General features: G+C 42.4%; 2 protein-coding genes across 5 annotated transcripts in view; both read left to right on the forward strand.

Moving 5' to 3' along the window:
- The window catches only part of ptpn4a (protein tyrosine phosphatase non-receptor type 4a), an 80,843-nt gene extending 64,941 nt beyond the window's left edge, over positions 1-15,902 (forward strand). For both annotated transcript variants that reach the window (XM_070837681.1, XM_070837680.1), the window contains 12 exons: positions 1,163-1,322; positions 2,482-2,565; positions 2,936-2,992; positions 3,141-3,297; positions 5,727-5,893; positions 6,302-6,392; positions 6,608-6,669; positions 7,399-7,545; positions 9,037-9,165; positions 11,177-11,325; positions 11,419-11,554; positions 11,640-15,902. In XM_070837681.1, the coding sequence (XP_070693782.1) occupies positions 1,163-1,322; positions 2,482-2,565; positions 2,936-2,992; positions 3,141-3,297; positions 5,727-5,893; positions 6,302-6,392; positions 6,608-6,669; positions 7,399-7,545; positions 9,037-9,165; positions 11,177-11,325; positions 11,419-11,554; positions 11,640-12,035 (1,735 nt within the window). In that variant the 3' untranslated portion in view covers positions 12,036-15,902. The remainder of the gene's footprint in view (positions 1-1,162; positions 1,323-2,481; positions 2,566-2,935; positions 2,993-3,140; positions 3,298-5,726; positions 5,894-6,301; positions 6,393-6,607; positions 6,670-7,398; positions 7,546-9,036; positions 9,166-11,176; positions 11,326-11,418; positions 11,555-11,639) is intronic.
- A 2,745-nt stretch (positions 15,903-18,647) lies between these two features.
- epb41l5 (erythrocyte membrane protein band 4.1 like 5) overlaps positions 18,648-26,994 on the forward strand; it is a 37,105-nt gene continuing 28,758 nt past the window's right edge. For all 3 annotated transcript variants that reach the window (XM_070838067.1, XM_070838069.1, XM_070838068.1), the window contains exons 1-2: positions 18,648-18,820; positions 20,284-20,499. In XM_070838067.1, coding sequence (XP_070694168.1) covers positions 20,320-20,499 — 180 coding nt within the window. In that variant the 5' untranslated portion in view covers positions 18,648-18,820; positions 20,284-20,319. The remainder of the gene's footprint in view (positions 18,821-20,283; positions 20,500-26,994) is intronic.

The raw sequence follows: 26,994 nt of genomic DNA on the forward strand, positions 1-26,994 counted from the left end.
CTCAGAGCTACATTCACTTCGGAGCAGCTAAACAAGTGTTTTTCCTGCATGCCTCTACAAGGTCAGCGTTGGACAGCCAATCACCGGTGTTATTGGAACTTGATACAAGCATGCTGCGTGCTTATTGGATCACCAAGGCTAATGAGATTTACATCTTAGGTATCAAAATTTGGTGCCAAATGACGAGGCATTGTTCTAGTATGGAAGCAATTCAGTCGGTGTCACGGTTCAGTACCCAGCCCCAGGGGTCATGTCGCCGGTGACTAGGTTTAAATCTCCTAACCCCAGGGCTTTGGCTTAGTTGTGGTAAGGTATGAAGATACTTGCATATCCCTTTCACTCATCTGTGTCGTGTTGAGGAAGCACAGTAATGTAAGAGGATGAGCAGTCTTGGCTCATGCCTGCTGTGCACTGTCCTCCTTTTGAGAGCCTGACCTGGTTCTGACCCACAATAAATGTTAGTTTCCGTGTGTGTATTTAAGACACAAAGTGGCACCAGTAGCAGCAGTCAAAACAAAGGCAGTGCTCTTTGACGGGTGCTCCTGCCCCTTAGGAATGCTTGTATACAACCACACACACAGATGCAGAGTGAAATGCCTCGCTCTTACCCCCCAGAGAGCCAGCCATGATGCTGCTGAAAGCCTTACCTGACTGGCCGTGTTGTTCCATCCTACACACTGACTGCCTTTTATTGTCTGGATGATGGAGGGGAGGGGGGTGTTTTCCTTCCTCTTGCAGCTCTTTTATTGAGGTTAATGCATTGTGACTAACACAGTGCTATTAAGCCTCTCTGTCTCTTGCAATCTTTCTCTCGCACTCCCCTTTATCCGTTTTTCTCCATTCATCTCTGTTCCTTTTCTGCCAAAGCCCACCTCTTTAGCAAACAGGACAATCTTCAGCTACACCATTACTTATACTTGTATATCTTTTGCTGTAGCTGTACATTTGTGCCTTTGGTTTCCCTCCACCTTTAAAAGGACACCCTTGTTTCATCAGCAGATGTGCTGCTTAAACAGCAAGTTTCAGATAGTTTTGTGACTAATTTAAAAAAAATCACAATCAGATTGCTTGGGGAAAAACACCTTTTGCATTGAAAAGTAAACTGTCAACATTCACAGACGTAACCCCCCCCCCCTCCCCTGCTCTGTTTATTTTCCTCCAGGTCTCCAGAGGGGCTAGACGGCCAGCCCCCAGCTCTGCCCCCCAAGCAGCTGAGCAGGAAGACCTTGAGCCAGATCATTCAGGCCCACTCCCAGCAGAGCCTCCTGGACAACCACCTCAGCGAGATGTACGATGTTCCTGTCAATGCTGATAAGACCACGGTCAGTATGGCAGCACAAGACGGGTAGCATTTAACATTTGAATAAAATACACACCCCAGTAGTCTCCCTCAATATCTTTGGAAAGATGTTTCATTGAGTTGTATTTCTAAGAGCTGTAAAATTTGGTCCCTCAGTTTAAAGGCTTTTTGGGAGCCCATTCCAAGCGAGCGGAGCAGAGCTCATTCTTCTACAGTTTGGTCCGCACACCTTGAACAGACAAAACGCATCATGTGATCTCTATGTGAACTACTATCAGATCTCTGTGCAATCAAAGTGCAAATGTTTGATGGGAGTCCATGAAGCCAGAGTGGCTTCATAAATGAACAACCAGCCCTGGCGTAAAGAGTGCAATGATGAGTGAACGGTTTACAGTTTGTAACAAATGTGCAGGTGCATTCATGTACAACAGAGAGTCCCTAATGAAGAACCAGTGAAAAAGGTAGCGGAGTCCAGTCTTCTTCTGGCCTCCAACAGGAAGCGTGACTTGTTAAGATAAATACCCAACATTAGAGAGCTGCATTTCAGTATAACTGAATGCAGTTGCTGGATTTATTCAGCTTTAAGGAACTTTTAGCTTATAGTTTTGATTTTATATCCTAAACATTAACTGTATGATCGAGTCTCAGCAGCCATGCTCAGCCCCCTATAGGCAGCCATTACCAGCGAAGACACCGCCTCCCACTAATCGTTACCTACCCAGCATCAAACATCAGACAGACAAAGTTAGTGCAGGGCTGGTGAACATAGTCGAACATTTAGACTACTGAAAGGACAAGTCAATACTGGCCCTAAATTCATCAGGTTACAGATGAATGCTTCTGTTGCTTCAGGTCTGCTGAATTCAAAATAGACAATTGTTTTATTGTCTGTTTTTCAGCTTATTTTGAGGTTTTGTTTTTTTTGGCCCCCTAGTGGCAAAAAATATATTCTCGCATTAAATCTTGACCTTAAATTGAAAATGTGAATTTGGCATTCCTGTCAAGTGCAATTTTACACTCATGCAACAGTAGAACTGGCTAAAACAACGTTTCATCAACCAAGTAACGTTGCCAGAGTGTCAGAGCAGCAGCCCGTCTTTTGAGCCCCAGAGGAGGACGGTGTGGAAGAAAGCAGGATGTGATGAATGTTGATGCATCTGTGCACAACTTTGCTCTTGCAGCTAAATGGAGTTGTCCCTCATGATAATCTGGTCCTGATCAAGATGAGACCTGACGAACATGGACGTTTTGGCTTCAATGTCAAGGTGAGAGCTGATGCTGCTTCAGACACATCAGTCTATCCAACGTCCTCTCTTTCTTTTGTCTCTTCATCTCTTCGTTTTCCCTGCCACCACCAGTTTTATACATACATTGTTTAAATAACAATCCATCTTTCCAGTCTTTTATTTAATAACACTTTTGTATGTTGTATTTAAAGAGGGGACAAACTTTTATTAAAACAACTGTATGCCTACTCAATCATTATGTCAGTGATTCTCTGCCAAGTAGTCAGAACCTTTTGCACAAATTGTCTGTACGCAATACTCCTTCCCTAAAATGTGGACCAGAAAGAAAGGAAATGTGTGGCAGTCTTTGTGCCATTAGCCGATCATGCCTCCATGTGTGTGTCTGCAGGGTGGAGCTGACCAGAAGATGCCCATCATTGTGTCTCGAGTGGCTCCGGGAACATCAGTAAGTCACCAACCAGTTTAAGCATTTGATACAACAAAGCTTCACGAGTAGCCACTGTTTTAGCATTTGCGTATCTGAAGCAAAGTAAAGCTCACACTAAATTTTCCTCCCCATTCTCACTGTGTCTCCGTTTGTCTTTTCCCCTCAGGCCGACCTGTGCGTGCCTCGCCTTAACGAGGGCGACCAGGTGGTCCTGATTAACGGGCGGGACATCTCTGACCACACCCACGATCAGGTGGTCATGTTCATCAAGGCCAGCTGTGAGAGCCACTCCGGGGAGCTCATCCTGTTGGTCCGACCAAATGGTGAGTTATTCGTAAATCCTTTGTTAATTTAGTAACTAGTTACAACAAACTAGTTCGACCTGGAGATGAACTAATTCATGCCAATTCATTTATTTTGTGTTTAACCAGAAAGGATATGTTACTCTCTTTGAAGCCAAGAGATTCCACTGACAAAATCATTTTACCTCGCAGAACATGGGAGTGGCTCCTCTGCTGATCAGTAATCTGTTAGTTTGTTTGTGATATTGTGTTGTATCCGAACTAACCCTTTAAAACACCAAAGTCACATAATGACACAAACTACGTGATCAAGACAGCGGCAGACCAGCAACTCCTGTGAAAACTTACTGTTTTTGTCAATGGAGTCTGGTGGTGGTCAAGCAATGTAATGATTGTTTCTGGTCAAAAAAAGGATCTTGCAGGTCCATCTCTGTAGGGATCCTTCCCATAATTTTGTCAGACATTACAAATAACAATCTGTGCCTGTCAGTGGCAAGAATGAGCACTTTTTAGTGGACGCACTTGGATCAGATACATTTGCCCCGAAGGATTCACAGCCATTGCAGCCTGTTCACCCCTGATTCTTTCCTGCAGGCCGAGGTGTTCCCCTGGTCCAAGTCCATGCTTTTGTACCTACCAGTTATTTTGAACAAAAACATGTGAAGAAAAAAAAAAAACAAAGGGTCCATTTCAGAGCTATAAACTGCATTTCAGGGTGTTCCTCAGCAGGGGTTTGCTCTGTTGTCATGGAGACAGCTCTGTTGTGTCTGTTGTAAGGAGCTTGGTCATATATCAGGACACTTTAGTGTTTTTAGTTGGTTCAGCCAGCTAAACTACATAATGCATCTAAACATTTTCTAAAAACTACTCTATGTGATGTATCCCATTTCGATTTAGCAGTGCATGAATTTCCACTTTGTAAAAACTTAATTGACAACTAGGCGAAGTGCAATATATGGACAGCTGGTGCAGGCCTCTCCTGAAGATTACCAGCTACACATCTGGTCACCAGTCTTGGTTTTTCTGCTAATCTTTTCTGGACTTCCCAGTCTCACTTTTGCAATTTAAAGGAGAGTTCCGGCATGTCGTTCTCTGCACATCTCGGCTATATGTGTTTGCCATGTAGAAAAATGGCAAAGCCATTTCCTTTAATCAGCATCAGCAAAGTGGGAGGGGAGCCTTGAAAGATGATGAAACATGGAAATTCCTGGTATTTTAACTGGGTCAAAGAGGGATTTATGCATTCTATCCTCTCTTACATCATAACAGATATAAGATTGCATCAACTTATTGAATGCCTATCAACTCATATTATTTGATTTTGCAGTTTTTTATGAATTTGAACTATATGTTCCTATGGTGCTATGGTTTTTAGAGTTTTTATTTCTTGAATGTGGTCTTTCTTTATCATATACTTAAAGATAAATCATCTCCCCTGAGCCTCAACCTACATAAACAGCTGTGTGTATATTGTCACGACCCGGCTCAGGGTAAGGACGAAGACTCTGTAGAGAATAAACTCATTTATTTAAGAAATCTGAATCAAGTCTGCAGTCAGGTCATCAGTAATGTGTTTAGTGTGTTAGGATGTACAGTTATAAGAAAACAAAATGATACATACAGATGAGCAGTCACACCAAGCAAGGTGTCACCCAGCAAGCAGATGGTGGCTTGGGGTCTACACAATATAAACTATGGCCCAAACCCATCCTCCATCCTGAGACGCAAGTCCTGAACCCTCACGGACTTCAGGGACATCTCCAGAAAAGTACTGAGAGCGAGAGGCTGCAAGGGTTGGAAATAAAATAGGAAGGGGACAGCACTTTGGGACATGTCCCTCTTTTTTTCCTCATTGCTTTGTCTTTGTATATTCATGTATAGAACAAATGTATAATTTGATATGAACAGTCTGACTTTTTGCATAAGAATTTGTGATTATTACATTTGGTGATAGTAATACACCAATAAATCAAATAGAACCGCCAGTAGAGACACACTCACTGTCATTTACATGTGAGGATAGATATCATCATTAATTGTGATAATTTACTCCACAGCTGTTTTGTATTTGGGGACGTATCACGTAACCGTGAAGACTTCAAACATGATGCATACAATTTTAGGTTCAGGACTTTTTCATTTGACGTGTTTTTAATTCACACAGTCCAGGCTCTTGCCTTACAGAGTGTTAACATTCAAATCATCACTTCTTCATCGTTTCTGTTAAAACAGCATCATTTAGTTGTTAACAGTTGCTCCTTCCTTCCCCTTTGTTGACCTTTTTGTTTTGTGTCGTAAATGTTCCGGGCTTCCCCTGGTAACCCTGTGTTTAATGTCACAACGCTATGAACTGTGGGTAATTATCTCAGGCAAAGTCTGCCAAAAGCCTTTAACGCACACTTTTGACACACATATGTCACACGCCTTTGACATATCCCTGTCCCATGCAGCCATCTACGACGTGGTGGAAGAGAAGGTGGACTCAGAGCCAGATTTTCAGTACATCCCCGAGAAGTCCCCTCAGGACCCCACCCAGCTAGACCAGCATGCTCTGAGGGACTCCATGGTCACACTGAAGGAAGGCCTGAGCAGTGGAGCCATACTGGCACAGTTTGATGTAAGGAGAAAGACACAGAGATCAACACACACGTGTCGCACACAAACATGGGCAGTTGTAGCATAATTAACGAGACGTTTTGTTCTATTGAGCATTTGTCACACATTTCTTTCCTCCTTCACATTCCTATAACTTCCTGTCCTTTTTCATAATCACTCAACCGCTTCCTGTTTAAGCTCTGCATTGTGCTTTTACTGAAGAGGAATGAGACAAACACACACACACACACACACACACACACAAAGTCCCAGCATTAAAGCCTTCATGCACACAAACGTACTTTGAGTGTGTTAAGCATTGTCATACATTTGGACTCTCAGAGATGTTTGTGCATGTTAATTGAGCGTTCAGTTTTGTGTTTGGTGATGTTCCTCCTAAACCTAAAGGTTTGCGTTCCTTCTCTTACAGCAACTGTACAGGAAGAGGCCGGGGATGACCATGCTGTGTGCCAAATTACCTCAGAACGTTTCCAAAAATCGCTACAGAGACATCTCTCCTTGTACGTGACTGCACACTGCTGTCTATTTCTGTCGGCCTGTGTGTTTAAATATGTACCAACATTAACCTTTTGCTCCTTTCATTACATTCACTCTCTTTTCCACACGTTTTTTTTTTTCCTTTTGAAATCTTTTCCTTCCTCCTTTTGTCAGACATTCTCCATGCAGTCTTTCTCTGTCGGTAACCCTTGCCTCATCTTTTTCTCTCTCTCTGCAGATGATGCCACGCGGGTCATTCTGAAAAGCACAGATGACTACATCAATGCAAATTACATCAATGTGAGTTTGTGCCTCCTCAGTTTTCTCTTTGGTCTTTCCATCAGTATCTCTGCGTTTTGCTCGTTTGAGGCATGGTGGGTGGTCTCTTTTGCTAACCATCCAAACACGTGCTGAAACATGGCGGCCATACTGCTGAATGAATTCACCACATTAGCTTTACAAGCACTGTGAGTTAATGTTTTTGCGTCAGCCAGTTAAGCTAGCAGCAGCTTATGGATGTTGGAGGGAATGCTTTTGGAGTAAACCTTTTCTTTTCATTGGAAAAAAAAAAAAAAAAAGATGAAAATTTAGAGAAACTGATGGTCTGATGGTTCCAGTGTGTTTTTCCTCTTTTCTTCCTCACTGTGACGCAAAACGTATCCATAAAAACGCAGTACGACACTGACATGAGAAGAATCTTCTCGACAAGCTAAAGTTACCTGATTTTATTCGATGTCAAAAAGAAATTGTAATTAAGAGGTAAATTTATAGCATTGTTTTTAAAAGTTTGGAGAAACAAATGAATGTATCTCTGTCTATTTAACTGTGTCTTGCTGTAACACTGGCGTTATGTAATGTTACTATGGCTCACCCTGTAAGTGACTCAGAGGCTGGATTTACTTTTTGGCTGAAATTGAAGTATTTGTACTTTTTAGAAAACCTGAGATTTTTTAGCTCTCTGCACTGCCCAAAACACATGAAGCACAGCCTTTCAATTGCAGCCTAATATCTCTGTGTGTGTCTCTTCAGATGGAGATTCCTGCCTCCAGTCTGATTAACCGCTACATAGCATGCCAGGGCCCGCTGCCCAACACCTGTCCTGACTTCTGGCAGATGACATGGGAGCAGGGCTCCTCTATGGTGGTCATGCTGACTACGCAGGTCGAGAGGGGGCGGGTAAGTGGAAGAATTCTGCTAAGACACCACATACAGCATGTTCAAAAAGACATACATTTGGCTTTGCTGAATGCAGCTACACTTTACAGTCTGGCTCTCACAGATAAAAAAGAGTGCTGCAGCGCTTTCAGTGCAGGTTTGTTTTTTGTTGAAATCCCACGTTCTGATAAAGGGCGAGCACCAAGGTAATGGCTGTGTATCATGAAACTTATGTCTAGCCGAGACACTTAATTTCTTAATTCTGCTGTCAAAATATTCCATTTTTAACAGCAGACTCCAAAAGGGAGTTTTCTGCGACTTGTCTTTGGTGAATTGAAGCATTCATTCATTAATACGCCAAGTGAGTAAGAGTTGTGTCTTGGTGAAAACAATAGGTCCTTTAATCTTCAAACTAGAGAACTGTGAATTAAAAAAAAAAAAAACGTGCTTGGTTTGCTAATTTCTCTTGATATTAGAAAGAAGTGCTGATTTGTAAAGGAAAGGCCTGTAACAGCATGGGCTTGGGTCGGTTTTTTTATCGGCCCGGTCTGGTGTACGAGCTTAACCCGGTTTGATGTCGCTGACATCAGCAACCTGTGCAGGCAACGCTAAATCTAGCTTGTATTACATTAGCAATAAGCATTATGACAATGTGATTAACACACTATTATGTTTGTTAGGCCACAAATGGAGCCACTACTGTCTAGTGTCTAAATTCCAGTAAAGTAACAGTTCACAGGACAGAAAACCCAAAAACTAACAAACAAGCAGACAAGCCGAAGAGACTGAGCTCCTTACGAGGTTTATCCAATAAAACCCTCCGTTGTAACTGATGCTGTGTTCTGGGAAGCAGGGATAAAGATTTTGGTGGTCAAAGGTCACTATGACCTCAATAAAAATGTTTTTGGCTCAAAGAATTCAAACACTAATTATGAAACATTCACACAAATGTCTAATAGGATAGAATAATGAAGTAATGACAAGGTCAGCTTTTATGTCGTTTCATAATGTTCTGCAAAAACACTTAAAAACACGTTATTCAAAGCCACAACTCAGGAACAGCGGGGGCGAGTGTGACCATATTTCACACCAATCTTTGGTGTGGACAGTCGTGGGTGTAAAGTGCACCTTGACTGGTCAGCGCAGGCATTTTACTATGTCGCAGTAATTCTAGTTTTTATTTTGATGTGAACTTAAGAAGGTTAAGTTGAATTTTTTTTGTCCTGTCTGTGGTGCCGCTACGCTCTCATTCATGGGCTGTCAGTTTGTTCCACTTGGGAGCGGCTGGGTCATGTGTGACACCTAGTGGTTAAATCTGCTATAACTGGTCTGGTCTTGTCCGGTCCAAGCCTTAATTATAACTGGTTTGCAAGTCTTCACCTATAACTGCAAAGTTTGTTTATTTTATATTTGTGTATTAAAAATAATGGCCTTTGACCTTTGACCCCTGAGCTCAGAATAATAGTTACAGGCTGTTTGGAAAATGAAAAAATACTTTGTCTGTATTTACAGGTGAAGTGTCATCAGTACTGGCCCAATCCAGACAGCAGCGCCACCTACGGAGACTTTACAGTCACATGCCACAACGAAGAGGGCAACTCTGCTTTCCTGGTCCGGGAGATGACTCTCACTCACACACAGGTAACCCCACACACACACACACACACACATATAGGCACACACACCCCCATGGGCACCCACACAGCAGGGGAGGAAAAATAGGAGCAAATTAGAAGTTAAAGCCAATGAAGAAGGGAAAGCGGGAGGGTGCGTGCAGGTCAGAGAGGACGGCGAAGCAGCGTGGAGAAAGACACTGGGCCCAATCAAAGAGTGTCTGTGGAAGGATGAGCTGCTGAGGACCCCGAGGAGGTGTGTTGCCATAGTGACCAGTGTGGGCTGTTCTTTTTCTGGCTCCCGCTGCTGCATGCGGGCCACGTATTGGGATCTGGTTACCATGACAACCCAGCCAGCCCAGTCAGTCACATTGCTGAAATAGAGCAAAATGAGAAACCAAACAGAGGAAGAGAGGAGCAGAGAGTGGGACGGTGATGGTTTGGAAAACAGAAACAGAGAATCTAAGTTTGTCTTGTTTTCACGTTGAAGCTTTTTGGCGCTTACAGTCGTACTTCAGCATGTCAGGGTCAACTTTTATTTTACATCCATCTCAATGTAATTTGATTTTCCGTGCAGTGTCACATCACGCAGAGTTTTTGCTGTAGCATCTAATTGGAAAATGAACTTTTAATGGAGGATCAAATGTTCCTGCTGTTTGCTCGTCACTTCCTGCTGTCTGTGTTGTCCTGATTACCTCGCTGTGTGTTGCCCGTGTATCATGACCTTTTAAAATACATGACTGTAGGAGGAGGCAATTAGCATTCTCCTCTGCCTGTGATTGTTGCTATGGAGATAGATGTGTTACCATGGCGATGCAGCAAGGCAATATTTAAGAAGAACACAGGGGCTCTGAGTTGCACGTGAAACAGTGGTCAGTAGCTATCTGCAGTAGAGTGTGTGTGTGTGTGTTGTCGTCATTGTGTGCCTGCCGGGTTTAAATCTCGCTGACTTATTTTCTAATGTCTGAGTGCACATGACCGTGCCACAGTATCCTGCTTTTCATTTCCCTTTTGAATGAACAAAAGGAGAAAAGTGTGTCATATCTTTATTTGTAGTTCTGATTGCAGCCAAATAAAATGTGCATTTTGTAGTAGAGCTACAGATGATATTGTCATCAGTATCTGGTGTTTCATAATATGAGAAAGAGCAGCGTGAATCACCAAGTGGTCCAGCGGAGTGGGGGAAAAATAAAACCGCTGTTTGTTATTCACACTACCCGTTTCATAACATCTTTAAAGGCCATAATAACACAAACAGGGTGCTGAGCAGTCTCCCCCGAGGACACACAGAACATGAAACATGCTAGGAGGTCGCCCACATGAAATACAATAACCTGTTTTTGGTTCAGAGAATGAGTGATATACGAGAATAATGAATTACTTAGTAAGCTTGGATCCTGACTGTGGTGAGAGTGAATGCCCTCAGTTTGTTTCAAAGGCGTCAAATATTGAGGAAGCATCTCTGAGAGGCAATACATGAAAAAAGTGCACTCAGTAGAGGGCAGATCTCTGCTACTCCTAACCATAACCTAAGCCAAACCTCAAACCAGTGTAAGTAAGGGCGCTCCAATCAATCGGCCTCTGATCGTTAGCAGCTACACACATTCTAAATCGTTTGGTCAGTGGTCTCTATAAAGAGACGATTAGATGATGCAAAACCGCTCCGGTTTGATTGACAGACTGGCCATGACTTGGTGACAGCTGTTGCATCCCGGTGGCGAGATGAGCAGAGGCATGGTGAGCTAATGATTGTTTTCAGCCTCTGAGGCTTCTGCCACAGGACTTAGCATCTGACGTGTGTGCTCAGCGTCTAAAGTCCAGTCCTGTAAACGGGGAATTTCTGAGAATAACTGCAACAATGAGAGGTTGTTCAGCATACTGGCATAAATGTGCATGTCAATATAAACAAATATTACGCTGATCGGTCCAATAGTTTGAGAGATTTTCCACAAAGGACAGATACACGCACACACACGGCCAAAATGTGTAACAGAAGCGTATGTTAAGAGTCATTTGTCGTCCTGTGTTCCTTTTCTCAGAGTGAGCAGCAGAGAGAGCTCACCCAGATTCAGTACCTGGCATGGCCAGACCACGGTGTTCCTGATGACTCCACTGACTTCCTGGACTTTGTGGCTCTGGTACGGACCAAACGGGCCGGACAGGACCAGCCGATGGTGGTGCACTGCAGGTACGCTTTCTCTGGGTAGTACGACCATGGTGAACTGTTTCGTGTGTTTCGCGTGCTCTAACTCGTCCGTCTTTTATTTACTTTTTCTCCCAGTGCGGGGATTGGTCGGACGGGGGTTCTGATCACCATGGAGACAGCGTTGTGTTTGATGGAGTGCGGTCAGCCGGTGTATCCTCTCGATATCGTCAGGACCATGAGAGACCAGAGGGCCATGATGATACAAACACCTGTATGCACACATGTCGATCTGTTCCGCTTCTCCCAGTCACTTTAAACCATCAGCTATTTAACGTCTCTCTCCATCTCTCTATCAGAGCCAGTACCGATTTGTGTGTGAGGCCATCTTGAAAGTCTACGAGGAGGGCCTGGTCAAACCACTGAAGACCGCCATCTACCAGCAGAGAGAGAGGGTGGAGGAGGAGAGGGGGGAGGAGGACAAGAAAGAGCAGCAGAAAGAAGGAGAGGAGACGGCCATGGCAACGATGGCGGCGGAGGAAGGGGAGGCGGCCGTGGTGGAGCTGCTGGAAGGAGGTCTGGATGAAGAGGACGACGACGATGAAGAGGTGGAGGTGCTGGACGTGGGAGAGGTGACGGAAGAGGACGAAGAGGAGGAGGAGGAAGAAGTGGAGGAGCCGAGCGTCGCGAGCGCCACCAGCGTGACCAGCGTGACCAGCGAGACCAGCGCGAACCCCGACCCCGCTAACCCGTGACGTTTGACCCTTGGGGGGCGTCAGGGGTCACCAGGAGGAGCCCAGGTGGCCGGAGCAGGAGAGAACAAAAGCACTGTTGCACTTTATGCTGACAAAAATGGAAAAAAAAAAGACACAAACGAACAAACGTGAAAATGTTGGACAAGCTAGACTTTAAAAAAAAAAAGAAATCCAGCTGTGTTGAATAGGTACCATTAGGGGATGTTGTATGTTCAGGGTAAAGAAAAAAAGTATTCAGAGAATGAAAAGATAAAATTGCAAGAGAATAAAAGGTGGATGGGGAATTGCTGTAGTGCCATAAGTACGAAGGGGAAGGTCTGCCCCCATGGATGGAAAGTTTTTTTTTTTTCTTTTGTTTTTTTTCCCCCAAAGGGTCGCCCTGTCCCCTTCTGAGCGAGTCTGCCAGACAGACCTGCCTTTTTTTAGTGTCCTTTTAGCTGATAAAGAGATATACCTTATCTTTTGTTCCTCAGAAAGAGTATTTATTGTGTTTTAGTTCGTGTCAAACCCTGTCCACTGAACAAAAAAAAAAAACTTGTATGTTTGTTTGTATGAATCTAGAGCTTCATGCTTTCCTGATTAAATCTTAGGTAGTAAAGTAGTGCGATTCCTCTTCTTCTAACTACTTCTTTATTTCTTTTGCTTTTTGTGGAGGAAAAAAAAAACTGATTTTAATTTATTGTACTTGGTTTTTATCTTTCTCAGCTTTCTCGTCTAAGTTTCTGACAGCACAGACTGGCAGATGGACAGCTGAAAGCACTTTGTGTCTCACCTCTTGTTCAATGCTGTGGCAAGTTGTATTCTTTCTCCTGCTTTGTGCTGTGTTTTTGAGCTCACAGACGTGCGCGCGCTCTGAAGCGGCCGTCGTTCGGCGCGCCGAAGAACACGGCCGGTTTACAATCCTCAGGGCCTGTGTTTGCTGGGCGCCTCTCCTTGGCGTCTGTTCACCTCGCAGCGGCCACCGTCGCTTTACGTGTGCAAACCTCCTGGCTGTCATACAGAATTCAGCACTGATCGATTATCCAGAACAGATGCGTAATGTTTTGCATTAACTCAGCACAGCAAAAATGATGACAGCGCCGTAAAGAGAGGTCCCAGGACACACACGTCCTCTCTGAGTTACAATCTAAGCTAAGAAACGAGGCTGAGGTCAGTTCGGTTCTTTCTCCGAATTCGTATGCAGCCAATTTGATGTTTAAATCAGACCCGGGCAGCAGGATCCCTGCTGAAGTGTCCTTGAGCCAGACACTTGCAACAAAGCCTCACTGTATGTGACGCTCCATGGCTTCCCTTTAATCGGTTTCCCCTGAGCTGAGCAGGGCAACTTTTAGCAAATATCAACTTTGTGCAACCCAAAGGTCAGTATGTTAGAGCCTGAGACATTTCTATTTCAAGTGGATGAAAGCTGCTAGAATTTAATGCAATCGGTATCTGTGCTGCGCTCGAGGTTTTGTCAAAGAAACTGTGCGCTGAATTGATTGAAGTGATCTCAGCCTCAGCCTGAATGGTAAAAACATAAAAGGACTTAAAAGGCTCCCTCCACTGACCTCCCCAGGTGTGTTTGCATCCAGAGGGTCAACACACGCGAGTCCAGCAAACGGGAGCGAGCCCAGATCTCTGCTCACCGTTGGTGTGAGCTGTCATACCACCCAGCATTAAACTTAGCAAGACTAGTTATTTGTTTTTCCTCAGTGAATGCTTTTTTTAAAATTTTTTTCTGTCAGCGGGCTCAGAGGTCACTGGAGGGGCTTTAAGCCAAACTTTGCTGTTGAATTACTTTCTATCTGTCTGATTGTCTGCCAGAGAACAGCTGACCGTTCAAAGAAGCAGCACAAACGGGGCACTCAAACGATACTTCTCCTTTTTTTTTTTTTTTTTTTTACTGATCTTTCCCAATGGTACTTCATTTTAAGGCACATGTTGTTTTTAAGCCAAGATGATGCGTTAATGAGTGATAAGAGACTTACTGATGACTTGTATTTTTAATTCACAAAACCCAGCATCAAGTTGCTTGTTGAGTCTTTTTTTTGGGGGGTTTCCTTTAGAAGTACAGATGAAGCTGCCGTCGGTCTTTACATAGTGGTGTGGGATAAAGTGTAGCCTCTTCGTAATATTTTCCTTCTCGGCAGCTTCAGTACCTGCTGTCATTGACTCCTTCCATGGATTCAGCTGGAGAAAACCTACTGCTGTGAGTGTGAGTGTGTGTGTGTGTGTGTGTGTGTGTGTGTTTCCGATCTGTCTTCATCCATCTCCTGCTCTGTACCTCTCCCCTCCTCCACTTCTAACACATAGTTTGTTAGCTGTCTGGTCTAAGCCTGCTTGTCCATTAACTGGAATGAAAGGTTGTGCCATAAAGCCACAAACCTAATCTAACCCGGTCTCAAGTTTATTTCCTGAAGGAACGCAGATAGAGCCTTCTCGGAAAGTGAAATTGCTTAGTGGGTCTTCTTCAGTCTAAGAACCGGGCTGAATCTTTTGTGAAACATTTCGAACCACGCTCACACCCCTCAAACAGCTGAATCATACTTTGGCCGCACGGAGAGGTGGGATCAAGAAGAGCCTAGAAACTGCTTTCCTCTTCGCTCTATTTTCTTTTTTTTTTTTGTTAACCCTCCCCGTGTTCCCAGAATCGGCCTAACTCCCTCTCTCAGGCAACATCAGTCATTTCAGCAGAGCCCACGCAAACATCCACAGTCCATTCTTCTCATTGTTCTTCCCCAGATGCCTCTCTTTTGGATCATTATACATGGATCCCACTCTCTCTGCATGGCCTAAAGGCGAATGACACATCTGAGCAGAATACCATGGGTACTGTAGCACAGTATCAAGCTTCTTCTCCAAACAAGGACAAACGGAGGCAAGGCAGCGACTGACTTAACTTTTATTGACAGTTAGAAAAACATCACAGGCCCTGCACGTATTAGCTTATAATCAAAAGATCAAAAACACCATTGGAGCCCTTGTGGCTTCTTATCGTCACTTTTGGTATTCAGCAGCAGGGCCACACACCAAAAAATGAAATGACATACAGAATAAAAATTAATGCCGAAGGCCTCTTGATGAGGTGGCATCAATAGCAACTTCACATAACCTGGACCATTTCTAACTGGAAAATAAAACGCCGGCCCCCGCAGTGAAAACTTAATAATTGATCAATCGGGGCTGCCAGAGTCTCCGTCTGCACAAAGTGTCCAGCGATGAGCTGTCTGCGTTCAAAGTGTTTTGTTGTCGACACATAATTGGTACTGTCTGTGCGTTTAGGTTACTGATCAAAGGTAGTTTGAAGGGAACCAGACGTGGGGAGGGCTCGGGTTAGTTGTATTTTTGTAAAGATGAAAACCGCTCTAGTTGGGTAGGGAGGGGACAGCACTTTGTAGAAGGCTGAGTGGCAGGTAGTGCTACTGGAAAAAGAAGAAAAAAGTTGGAGACATAAAGCATTTTTTTTTGTTTTAATTTGTCATTTTTATTTTGTTTAAAAATAAGACCTGTAGGGAACAAGAAAAAAGAAAAGAACTCCTAACTACACAGTGCCACTTGTTAATTTTGTGTAAATAATACTAGACCATGTAAATACAATGTTGTATATGAAAAAAAAATCTTTAAAATAAAAGGGAAAATCATTTGTGAGCAGAAAGATTTTGTTTTTATTTTATTTTTGAAATTTTTTTTTCTCCTTTTTGAATGATTTAAATGTGACACAAATGCTGTGTATTTTCAAGACTGGTATTTCAAAACTTTTGTTTTATTTTGAAACGTAATCTATAACGGCGAGTGTATATATAATGAAACACAAACTAATGAGAAATGTTTTACCGTATTATACCCCTTGGTTAACTCCTACCTGTGTCATAAAAACCTTTGTCCTCAGTTGCTTGTTTCTTTCTGGTATCGTGGTTTTACAGTGCTTTGGACATGTCTATAAGCTGAACAATTAAAGCTTGTCTGTCAAAGCATGGAGACGTGGCTTCAGATCACCTTGCTTTTCCACACTGTAAAAGTGAGGTTGGGCAATGCTAGGGTGAGACGAAAAAGACGGCACCAACGACCAGAAGCACTTGATTAGAAGTTTTAGATTGATGCTTGAGGTTTAGCCAAAGTGCTAAATCTCTGTAGCACTAAAGAAAACAACAAATACACTGATGCTATAAGGTTTTCGAAGAGACAAAACACAGAGACAAAGAGCTTCCCCGCTGATTTGTAATAATGCCTGATGATTTAATAGAATAAGGTACTTTGGATCTAACCACCACCTTTTCTAATGATGTTATTGAACCAGAGGCCACAATGGGACCTATTACTATGCATTAAAGTCCCAAAGTGGAAAAGGGATGCACGTACTGTAGTTTCTCTGATTAAACGCACATAAAAAGTCACATTTACATATAGACGTTTTAAGAAAAGGGAGGATGGGAGGACAGTGACTTGGCCGAACAATGCACAACAATATGGCATCAAACATAGTATTGTAATAAACTCACAGTATCCCAAACTAGACACTCATTCTCTAGCTTCAATTTAAATTCAATAAACAGATAAAAATTCCAATAAAGATAAAACGGGCTTGTATAATAAAGTATTAGAAGTGATTGATTCTAATATAGGTAATCTGTATTAAAACTCATTCTCTGATCTACAATTGTTCTGACAAGGATATTTTTTTTTTTATAGAAAACAATAAATGAACCCAATAATTCAGTGGTAAGTATTACAAATTACACTTCTTAGCTAAAGTTGTACTCACCACTAAAACCACCAGGCATCTTGTCTGTTTTACACTGTAGCTTCTGTTCACATCCTGTCGGGCCCCCACGTCAACACGACCGTGGTCATGGCAACAAGTGACACCTGACGTTAGCATACGTATCAGCTAGCATATTAGCTAGCATAGCTAAATGTCCCTGCAAGTTACAATCTGGCGCATGTAACGCTAGACAACAATCACCACTGACTGCCCTTATAAGCTTAACTAACGTGTTGTCACAGTTTAGATTGTAAGTATTAGAAAGATAACTGACCAATATCTGAGAGCTGTTAGCGACTGGTGTGTCCTTGCAAAGTAAGGGCTAATCTGTGATGCGCCTTGGTCACTCACTAGCCAAAGAAAAAAAAAATTAGGACCATTGACCAAAATGTAATGTTTCTCACAAGCTGTGGCTAAGCTTGTCTCAGTTTCCCTGAAGCCTTAGGGTTTGACTAATACCTGGAACAGTCTCTACCATCTCATGCAGTCCCTATGCAATGGAAGCGTTTTTCACTACTCCAGTAAACAGGACGAACCTTAGACTTGACTTGGCCATGGAAGACATCTCCAGTCCACTCAGCTCCTAGATCCCTTTGGCTCAGCTATGAGCTACAATGCTAACATGATGCTAGCAAGATTCAAAGTCAATGACGCTGCCTATGGTTGACAAACAGTAAATATAACGCTAATTTGACAGCAACGTATGCTTAAAAACAATGCTAGCTAGCTAGCCAGCCAAGCCACTGTCCCCAGATCAATCCAGCAGATGAATGGCCATGTGTGCTGTTACCTGCAGCATGACGTAGCGAGTACCTGCAGCTAGCTGAATAGCCAATGGGATGTGACCGCTTCAGTGATGTTTAGTCTCGGTGTACTTCCTGCAGCTTGTGTGTGACCGTCTCCCTCCTGTGGTGTTCAGAGGACCTGAAGGAAGACACTCACTGCTGGAGATAAGTTAGCTCGTCAACCGTTCACAATACTTTGTAAACACTAGGTCCCTGTTGCTATGGTTACTCATTTAATGTAGTTCCGCCTTAATTCACCGGAACTACTTAGAAGGAGTCCTATCACATTTTAATTGACAACCTGCAGCCAATCAGAATCGAGTATTCATCCACATTATAGTTCCCCTTAACAATGTGACCAATAAATACAAATTAACTATTAAGGGTACACTACTAATAAGATATGAAGGTGCGTAGTTGATCAACTCACCTGAGAGAATAAAGGAAAATGAACTTTGACTCTGGTGACTTGACTTATCTTTAGTGGTTTTATTGATATTCTCTTAATTTTTTCTCTAATCAGAAATGTGTCACACTGAATGGGGGTGAAAATACAAGTGTACACTGTAAAATAAAATGACACATGGCAACGACTGAGGGGGCAAATACACGTAAATACCCTGTATGCCACACACTCACTATGCCCCTCTGCTGCCGTAAAAGCTTAATGGCCTCTGAAGCCTGAATGAAGCTGAGGTTTAAAAGATCTGTGTGTATCTTATGTTCCCAAACTAACCAGAGGGGGGTGTAGCTGTCAAGGCATGTTAGACTATTATGGGTACTTCAAAGACATAAAATGAATGGGTAGGGCAATAATCTTATTTTTTTGCCGTTTTAAATGCAGGAAAAGTATTTCATGATTATTTACATACAGCCTTGTTTTCTTTGACCTTGTGCTATCTAATAAGACTCAAAATAACTTGCAAAGGTAGCTACGTGTGTGTGTTGAGGTAAAGGAAGCAGAATATAATAACTTTAGCAGCTGAAAACACAAAAGGCGTGTCGCTTTAAAAATGCTAATCACGTTTTTGTCAGGGATTTGTGGTGACGTCACTTCCTGGGGAGAGCTTCGCCTCCTAGTTTTTGTTGGGACCAGGAGCAGAGGACCATCCCGCAGAGGCGGCGAGGTGGAAGAAACGGAACAAAAAGAAGAAAAAGAGAGACGCCTTACCAACCTTGGAAATGTACGAGGCTGCTGGTTAGTCGCCTACAATGCGAGCGGACGTGCTCTCACCGTGAATTCACCCGAGGAGGTTTTTGTAAGTTTCCCTTCATCCAGACCTCCACAGAGCCACAAGTGTCTGAGGAACAAGTGTGTGTCGGGTCCAGCTCTCGGAGCTAAAGGCGGCGTTTGTTTTCCTCCACGGGACACGCTTGTGCGGTCAGACTCGTATATGTGTGCTTGCGTTCGTTGCTAGCGGTTAACTCCTGATATAAAACGAGCGCACACCTGTTGCTCTTGTACCGACCAGGTACTCCAGGCCGAAACGGGTTTAAAACGTCCGTTTGTTTGCTTTATTCGTGTAATTTCCGCAGATGTCTTCCCTATTTGTGTCCCCCAGCTTGTTTTTATGCTAAGACTTTGAGAGGGCGGCGGTGGGGGATGACCCGTATTAAAAAAACACCGAGCAGGTTTAACGTTACACATCGTTAAAGTCGACTAACGTTAAGCTAGCTAACTTTTTCAGATTCATTTAGCTAGTACCTCAAATCCCCTCTAATCATGACTTTACGCTCTGCTTTAATTAGTATTCTTTTCAGGGCTCTTAACGGTGCCGGAAATCCATGAAAGTGCTCGAATAGTTCATCATGTGGTATTTTTAAGGCATGAAAAGTGCTTGGGTTTTGATTAAAGTGGTTGAAATTTTAATTGCATTTATACATCAAATCGCTATCTGACTTAGTAGTTTAGTTTTTAAGATATATATATATATATATATATATATATATATATATATGTATATATATATATATAAATATAAGTATAAGTTAGAGAGAGCCTAAATTATTTTAGTGTATTGCAGTCAACACGGCCGTAAGATGCTGGAAAACCTTGAAAAACACCTTGAAAATGTTTGCATTTGCAAGTAATCCTTGAAAACGCACCTTATAGTCAGTGCTTGAGTTTGTCTTTGGGCAAGCTGTAGGAATCCTGTCTTTTTAAACTTAAAAGAAAATAAATACAGTAAACTTAATGCTGTATCCCTCCATCACTGAGATAACAAACATAGTTACTGTTGCTCATGATTGGTTTTTTTACCTTAACTCGATATGATGCTGAATATACCTTTTATATTAAGTGATATCTGTTCACATGTAATGTCAACTGGAAGTAATTCATTAACATAGCCAAAGGTTAAAATAATACAATCTATAATTGATGGTATCTAATTGCCTCATCTGGACCCAGAATATTGGTGAACATTAACTATACATATGATAATGGAAACATAGGTGCATAAATGCCACCTTCCAGCTCACGTTACAGACTACACATAAAGAGTGCCACACAATTACAAATTTTAACATACTTTTAACACACTCTGCATCTCATGTTTCTGTAGTCCCAATATCCAACTGTTGCCCACCTGACATACCTCCTCTTACTGTGTATGTAGACACAGGTAGACGCTGTTTTAAAATATGTAACGAGGTCTGCACAGTTCACAAACACAAAATCTACCTCTTATATTGTTTTAATATCTACATTCTGCTCTTACAGGTGTGGTAGCATAACCCTCCCTCTCCCTCCCCCATCATGCTGAGTTTCCTGCGCAGGACGCTGGGGCGACGCTCCATCCGGAAGCATGCAGAGAAAGCCCGGTTACGGGAGGCCCAGCGTGCCACGACGCACATCCCTGCTTCTGGGGATGCAAAGTCCGTCATCACCTGCCGCGTGTCCTTACTGGACGGGACAGACGTCAGTGTTGACCTGCCGGTAAGGAGGGTTTCTAGGGTTTCAGCCTTTCGGGTTGTGCGTGTCCATTACGTCCATCCAGGTGCTTTTTGAGCTCCGGCCATCATTTCACTGGTTGTGTATTCTTCAATACTTGACTGTAGTGAGCAGCAGCTTGTCACGACATTGTAAAGTAATATTTACCTTGAGAGTTGCAGCACAGTAGAAACCCTAAAAGTTTCTTTAGAACTTTTAGTAGCTGTACAAGAATATTTAATGTACATATACAGTCCATACATACAGCTGTTTTCCTGAGCTTGCTTTCTCTTTTTTTATTTTTAACCAGACAGCAAGGCTTATATGTGTTATACATACACATAGAGGAAGAGATCACACTTAAACCAAGACATACATCATTTTTTTTTAGGCATGTATATGTGCAGACGGTGTCGTGGGATAGAAGTCCCTGTGCTTCTGCTAGTCCCTCAAGTGTAAGAGCTGTTCTAGTGTGGCAAGGAGGGCACTTAATGCTCAAGACATGGATTATATTTTCTGACAAATCTGTCAGCATAACTAACAGTGGTTATGTAGTTTTGTGAAAACTGGAAATGGCAAGAGATGCACTAGTGACCACTGTGTGCTTGTGTTAGTGCAGCAGTTCTTTTAAAGCCTTTAGAGTGTGTGTGTGTGTGTGTGTGTGTGTGTGTATGTGTGTAGAAGTGTTGCTGATCACCTGTAATTCCATGATCCTCTCTGGAGAACACATAATCACATGACCACATCACATGACACTTTGGGATCATCACCGAGCATATACAGCTTACTCTCCCCACCTTTCCCTCTCTCTTCTGTCTTTCTTCTCCTCTGTTTTCCCTTTTTTCTTCTTTCTTGTGTCAAGTTCTTTGTTGCTTTTCTCAGACAAACGCCATGCTTCGACTACGCTATGTAGTGTGGAAGGCTTGTAACAATTTAGTGACTTGAATTTTAAAACAGACCTTTCTGTGGTTTCCGCTAGTAACGCCGTAGTGGCAGCGTAGAGCCCACCCTGCGTCTCCCCCCGCCAGGTCACCCCAGGCTCAAGGTTTAGCTGCTAGCCCACATTGGCACTGCTAGCTTGTTAGGGCAGCTATGTTTTTGACACAGTGGTGCAGCAGTGGCTCTGGCTCAGAAGGCAAAGCAGCCGTCTTGTAATCTGAAGGTTTCGCAGAAAGTCTTGAATACTTCCGATCAAAAGATACTAAGTTAATAGGAACGGCTGGTAAAATAAACAGTTGGAGAAATGCATTGATTACTGTGGTTATGAAGAAATTCTGTGCTTTATTTTTCCCAATTGCAGTTACAGAAACAGTCTGGAAATCTTTGGTTTAGGGACCTTGGAAATGTTGAATGTTGCTCATAAAAAGCTGTACGAACGTTTTTATTTACTTATATTTTGTCAACAGACAAATTCAAGTGGTGATAGATAGACTTATTTTTTCAGCTTATGAAACTGCCTTAAGTATGTAAAAATACCAATAAGCTGAATAAAAGTAAAGATTTGTTCCGTAATATTTAATATATTTTCTTTTTGTTAAAATGGATTTCATAAAATTGCTATTGAGAAAAAGGATCATTCGGGTGCAGATATTGAAGTCAAGATATGTGTACTGGTACCAAAAATGCTTGAACAATACCCGGCCCTATCACAATATCTGTCTTATTAGTTTAAACTCAGAATTCGTTGGTTTCTTACAAAAAGCTTCTACCTTTTCTATTTCTGAAAACTCAAAGGTCATTCTCTGCATACACATAGTTGCTTATGCCTGAGACCAAGCAGTGATACTTACAGACGTGGTGAATGAAAAGAAACCAACCAGCATCTCAGAATTCCTCACCAGCTTATTGAGCAGGAATCCACAAACGTGTTTAATTCAGCATGTTTCGCAAGTGATGTCACACATTTTTGAGTCTGTCTAAGTGGAAGGCCTGCCAAATCATTCACATGCACTCCTTCCTATCAGCTGCCTATTGTGTGCACAGAGAGGTTAGACTCATATTCTCATCCAGTCTGTCTTCTACTGGAATGTTATCTGCTTGGGTTTTTTCTCTCTCTCTATGATTTCCTTTCTTTCTCTGGCTTTTGGACAGACGTTATTAGTATTTACAAGGTGATTTTTTTATTACCTATTTTAATGATGAGTTCATTGATTTTTACCAGTCTAAGTGTACTCCGATGCTTTTTAAAAACTCTCATTAGCTGTGTATGCCGGAAGGAAGTTTTACATTTCGGTTGGATTATTGAATGCATTCCTGCAGGACACTGGCCTTGTGTTAGGTTTCAGAGTGTGCATTTTGGTGCGCCCCCTCCCCCAGATATAGGTAGCCCCTGCAAACTCTTCTCGGCAACTTATCATCCAGCTATCTGTAAGTGATAGGACAGTAAAAAAAAAACAAACACACACACCGGTTAGCAGTGGTGCTCTGTTTGAATCCTTTTCCTTCTAGATGTCCATTGCACTGATGACTAATGACATCACCAACAGTAACTTAACACAACCAGCGAAGAGGTGTAGAAGAAGAGACCTCAAGAAAAGATGGCTCTTTTTACCACCTTTTGTTTGAGGAAACATTCCTTATGCAGACAACATTTAGCTGAGTTACTCTGGTGTAGTCTGTCTCCACCTGACCTCTTGAAAGGAGGCTGTGCTACTTCAATGTTTTAAGTCTGGTTGAAGTGAGTGTGAACTAAAGTTACTCCTCTCTGCTGTGTCAGTGTTGTTGCCCTTCATTACGCTACAGTCTCCATGTTTTGACAGACACTGTAGTTTCTAATGAGACTCTTCCTAAATACTCTATTGGCTGGGTAAGATGGGGAACTGAACTATTATTGAACATAGACATAGACAAACGCTCTGACAGTACAGAAGGAAGCTGGGAAACATTGCTTCCTGCTATCTGTGTCTCTGCCAGACCTATCATAACAGTCTCTGAGAAAAAAAGAGTTAGCACATTACTGCACTTTGCTAGCAGTCTTTCTTTGCTCCAAGTATAGCTGATGGTGTTAAAGCCAACAGAGATTGTGGGACAGAAGCAATGAGCTATAAAACCAGATTAACACAGAGACTATAGCTTACCAGGATTTATGTTTTATCGTTCTGCAAAATGCACGAACATGTTGTAAATGTTGCCGTTCCTTTTTTGTGCTAATAAAATATATGTTACACAATGAAAAGTTTTCACAGACTGTCAGCTAAATATTCAAAAAGTCAATTCAACTCAAGCTGGCAGACGTTTGGGGCCCCCTGCTAAATGGTGCAGTTTGTTTTTCTTTTCAGATGTTCAGGTGATTGTAAATAGACATAGACGATCTAACATTGAATAGGACTCATTCACTTGCTTTACTGGGTTTCCAGCTGTGTGTTTGTCCCCAGTATGTGAGGCCACCCAAAGCTGTCTCCAAGGGATACCTCTGTGTGGCAGCATCCATGTCCATACATGATTCCACACAGCATTATGATTCGCATTCCTTCCTTTTTGAATTTATTTACTTCCCTGTCTTTAGTCTACAGCCACCCACACTGTCACCTCCTCCGACCTCCCTCCCTCTCGTTGTTGATTTGTAGCCCAGACAAAAAGTTAAGCATGTGCATGTTTATATAAAGTAAGTGCTTCAGTTGATCATAGTACATCTTATCATCATCAAGTTGAAAATACGATGCAATATGTTATGGGTAGAAAATGCCACCAAAATGTATACGTCTGTGCACTGAGCAACTGTCATTGGGGTGAACATGTTGCCATGTTTTTTTGATACTTTTACTCTTTTTTTTTTTTTTTTTAAACTATGCCTGTTTCACAATGGGCCGGGTGTTGTGCTCAACCCATGCACACCATGGATGTCATGTTATAATACATTCATAATGCACGACTCTTCTAGTATCTTAACTGCGATGCTTGTGAGCATGCCACACAGTGACTGCAGGTAATTTAGCACAGCACAGCCCAGCCTCATAGTTAGGGCAAAGGCAGATAAATCATAGCTTAAAGATCCTTCAGTTTCATTAAAGTGTGCTGTTTGGTAAAATTACAGTTTCTCAGTTAACTTCAGTTACGACGGATATATATAACATTGTTCAGCTATGATCATGTATGCTGCTGGCCGTTCGTCTAACTACCATTTAACTACCATCGACATTTGAGATGGCATCATCCAAATGTGAACACCACTGGTACAAGGAAATAACAAAGTGAAATGAAAACCCAGCTCCCTGTGGTATTTAAGCAGCCTCTCGCTAACAGTTCAGAACAGGCCAAAGCCATAACAAGCGCCATCAGTGCTTTTGTAGCAGTGCATTATGTTACTGTACTCCATTGTACAGCACACAGGTTTGAAACACATGTTGAGCGTAATGGAGCCCCGTTATGAAGTTCCCTTTCATCTGCATTTCAGCCAGAAAATCATAATCAGCCCTTTATAAACAAGCACAAGCTACACTTGTCTATGACGATGCTACAGTTCATTTTCCCAATGCTGCACCTTAATGGATATTTGTTTTGGTCGTGCAAACCCGTTCAGGGCGTGGCCATTCAGAGTGCCCGCCTGTTCTGAACAGACGATTGCTTGGCTCCCACTATGTCTGCTTGCTTTGTTGCTGGCACGTGGCTGTTCAGAGCAGACCGATTTCTTTGGCTTTGCTACCAGGAGAACTGCTTGCAGCGTTGTGGAGAACAGTTAATTGATCCAATGAATGCCATTGAGAAAAGTGAAGAACACACACACACACACACACACACAGTAGCGATCCCAGACTCAGGAGGGGGCCCAGGCAAAGAAACTCATCAAGGCCCACATGCACACACACTTATGAATATGTAACAAACAAGGAGCAACATGTAAATATGTAAGATCACAAATTCAAATGTCATCGCACAATATTTAGAACTCTATCGGATCACACTCAAACAAATTTAGGGTCAGTGGGAGCCAAGAGGATGTGTGTAGTGAACAGTAAACCAGGTAATACACAGATGGAACCCAATCCAAGTCCGAATGTAAATCTATCCACACTTTCAACTAGAAAATAACAAACATAAAAAAACAATAGATCCAGGAATTTTTCAAAGTTTTTGCAAGTCACAGATCTTATGAAGCTTATGGGCTTATCAAATGAACTCAGTGCTCCAATTCACACACTTCTAATAAGTTCAAGCAGTTAATACTTAATTGCAGTTAAGGTGCGCAATAGAAATGACAAACAACAATATTAGCCACTGATGCACCTTTTTATAATATGCTTAATGTCTTCTAAACTCTAACGATACCAGAGATCACAGTGAAATTCACTGAAGACTACATCTTAGCCAGCAGCTAAACTGTAGCAGTTAGCTGCTGACATCCTCAGCAGTACACCTGCCAAGTGTGACGTCAATCAGACGAACTGCTACCAAGACAATCAAAGAACACAGACACAGTCATACTTACGCACTCAGTCACACAGTGATTCCTTCCCTTATAGTTAAATTGTACTTTTTAATGATTTGAGAGAATATTTATTTTGATTTGCTTTTAGATTTGATTTTACTTTATTGGTAGGTTGCTGTTGGTTCCAGCAGTATTGACTTTTTACAGACAAACACCGCCATAGTTTGTTCAGTTAACTTCTGTTTCTTGTTTCCCGCTCTACTGAAAATATGCCAAATGATGATTTTTGTGTACCTTTACATTATTATTGTTATTGTGTACATTGCAGCCATGACAGTGTCAGGTATCACTGAAGAATACTGAAGATCATGTGGCCAGATAATTCAAAGTAAGCTATGGAGCTGATGAATAGCCCAGATGTCCCCAGTTCCTTTTTAAAATCCATCCTCTTTTGAAATGGATGCATCACTACGCTGGTTGGTTTTATGGTCTTGTAAATTTGCCGTAGATCAGAGCATCAGCTAAATACTTCAATTGTAACTTGAGCATTCTGAGACAATGTCTGCGAGACGGAGCTGCATGCTCACAGTCAGGCAGAAAGACTGCAAACAGCCAAACAATACTGCAGGCAGCATAACAAGGCCTTGGTTGCAACACACATACACAATGAGTCCTTTGTACTCTCTCTCCCTGGGTACTGTAGGGGTGCGGTATGCTTTGTCAACTATGCCAGCTAGTATGGGGCCAGCCCCCCTGAGCTGGCCAGGGGCTCTCTTGGTGTGCGTGTGTGTGTGGGTCTGGGTCTGGGTGTTGGAGACTGTCCTCTAATTTTGCCACCATGTTTCTTGTTTAACCGCTGTGATTTGTCCCTGATTTCTTTATGTGTAAAAGTTTGTACATAGGTTTGAAAACACAAGACTACGAATTGATAGAACTAGCGCTGCAAATGGAAAAGAGATGCTAAAGTCCTGGTGTCATTAAAGCTCAGTGAACTGATCTTAATGTAGGAAACCATATTTGTTCATGTACATTCAGAAAAAGAACCACAAAGAGGGCTTCTAAGCACTAGTGACCATAGGCCTCTGAATAATTGGGCATTTGTTTATGATGTTGGTATTAGAGAAATTAAAACAAAA

The sequence above is a fragment of the Pempheris klunzingeri genome, chromosome 10 (assembly GCF_042242105.1).
Source record: "Pempheris klunzingeri isolate RE-2024b chromosome 10, fPemKlu1.hap1, whole genome shotgun sequence".
In the NCBI taxonomy this organism is placed as follows: domain Eukaryota; kingdom Metazoa; phylum Chordata; class Actinopteri; order Acropomatiformes; family Pempheridae; genus Pempheris; species Pempheris klunzingeri.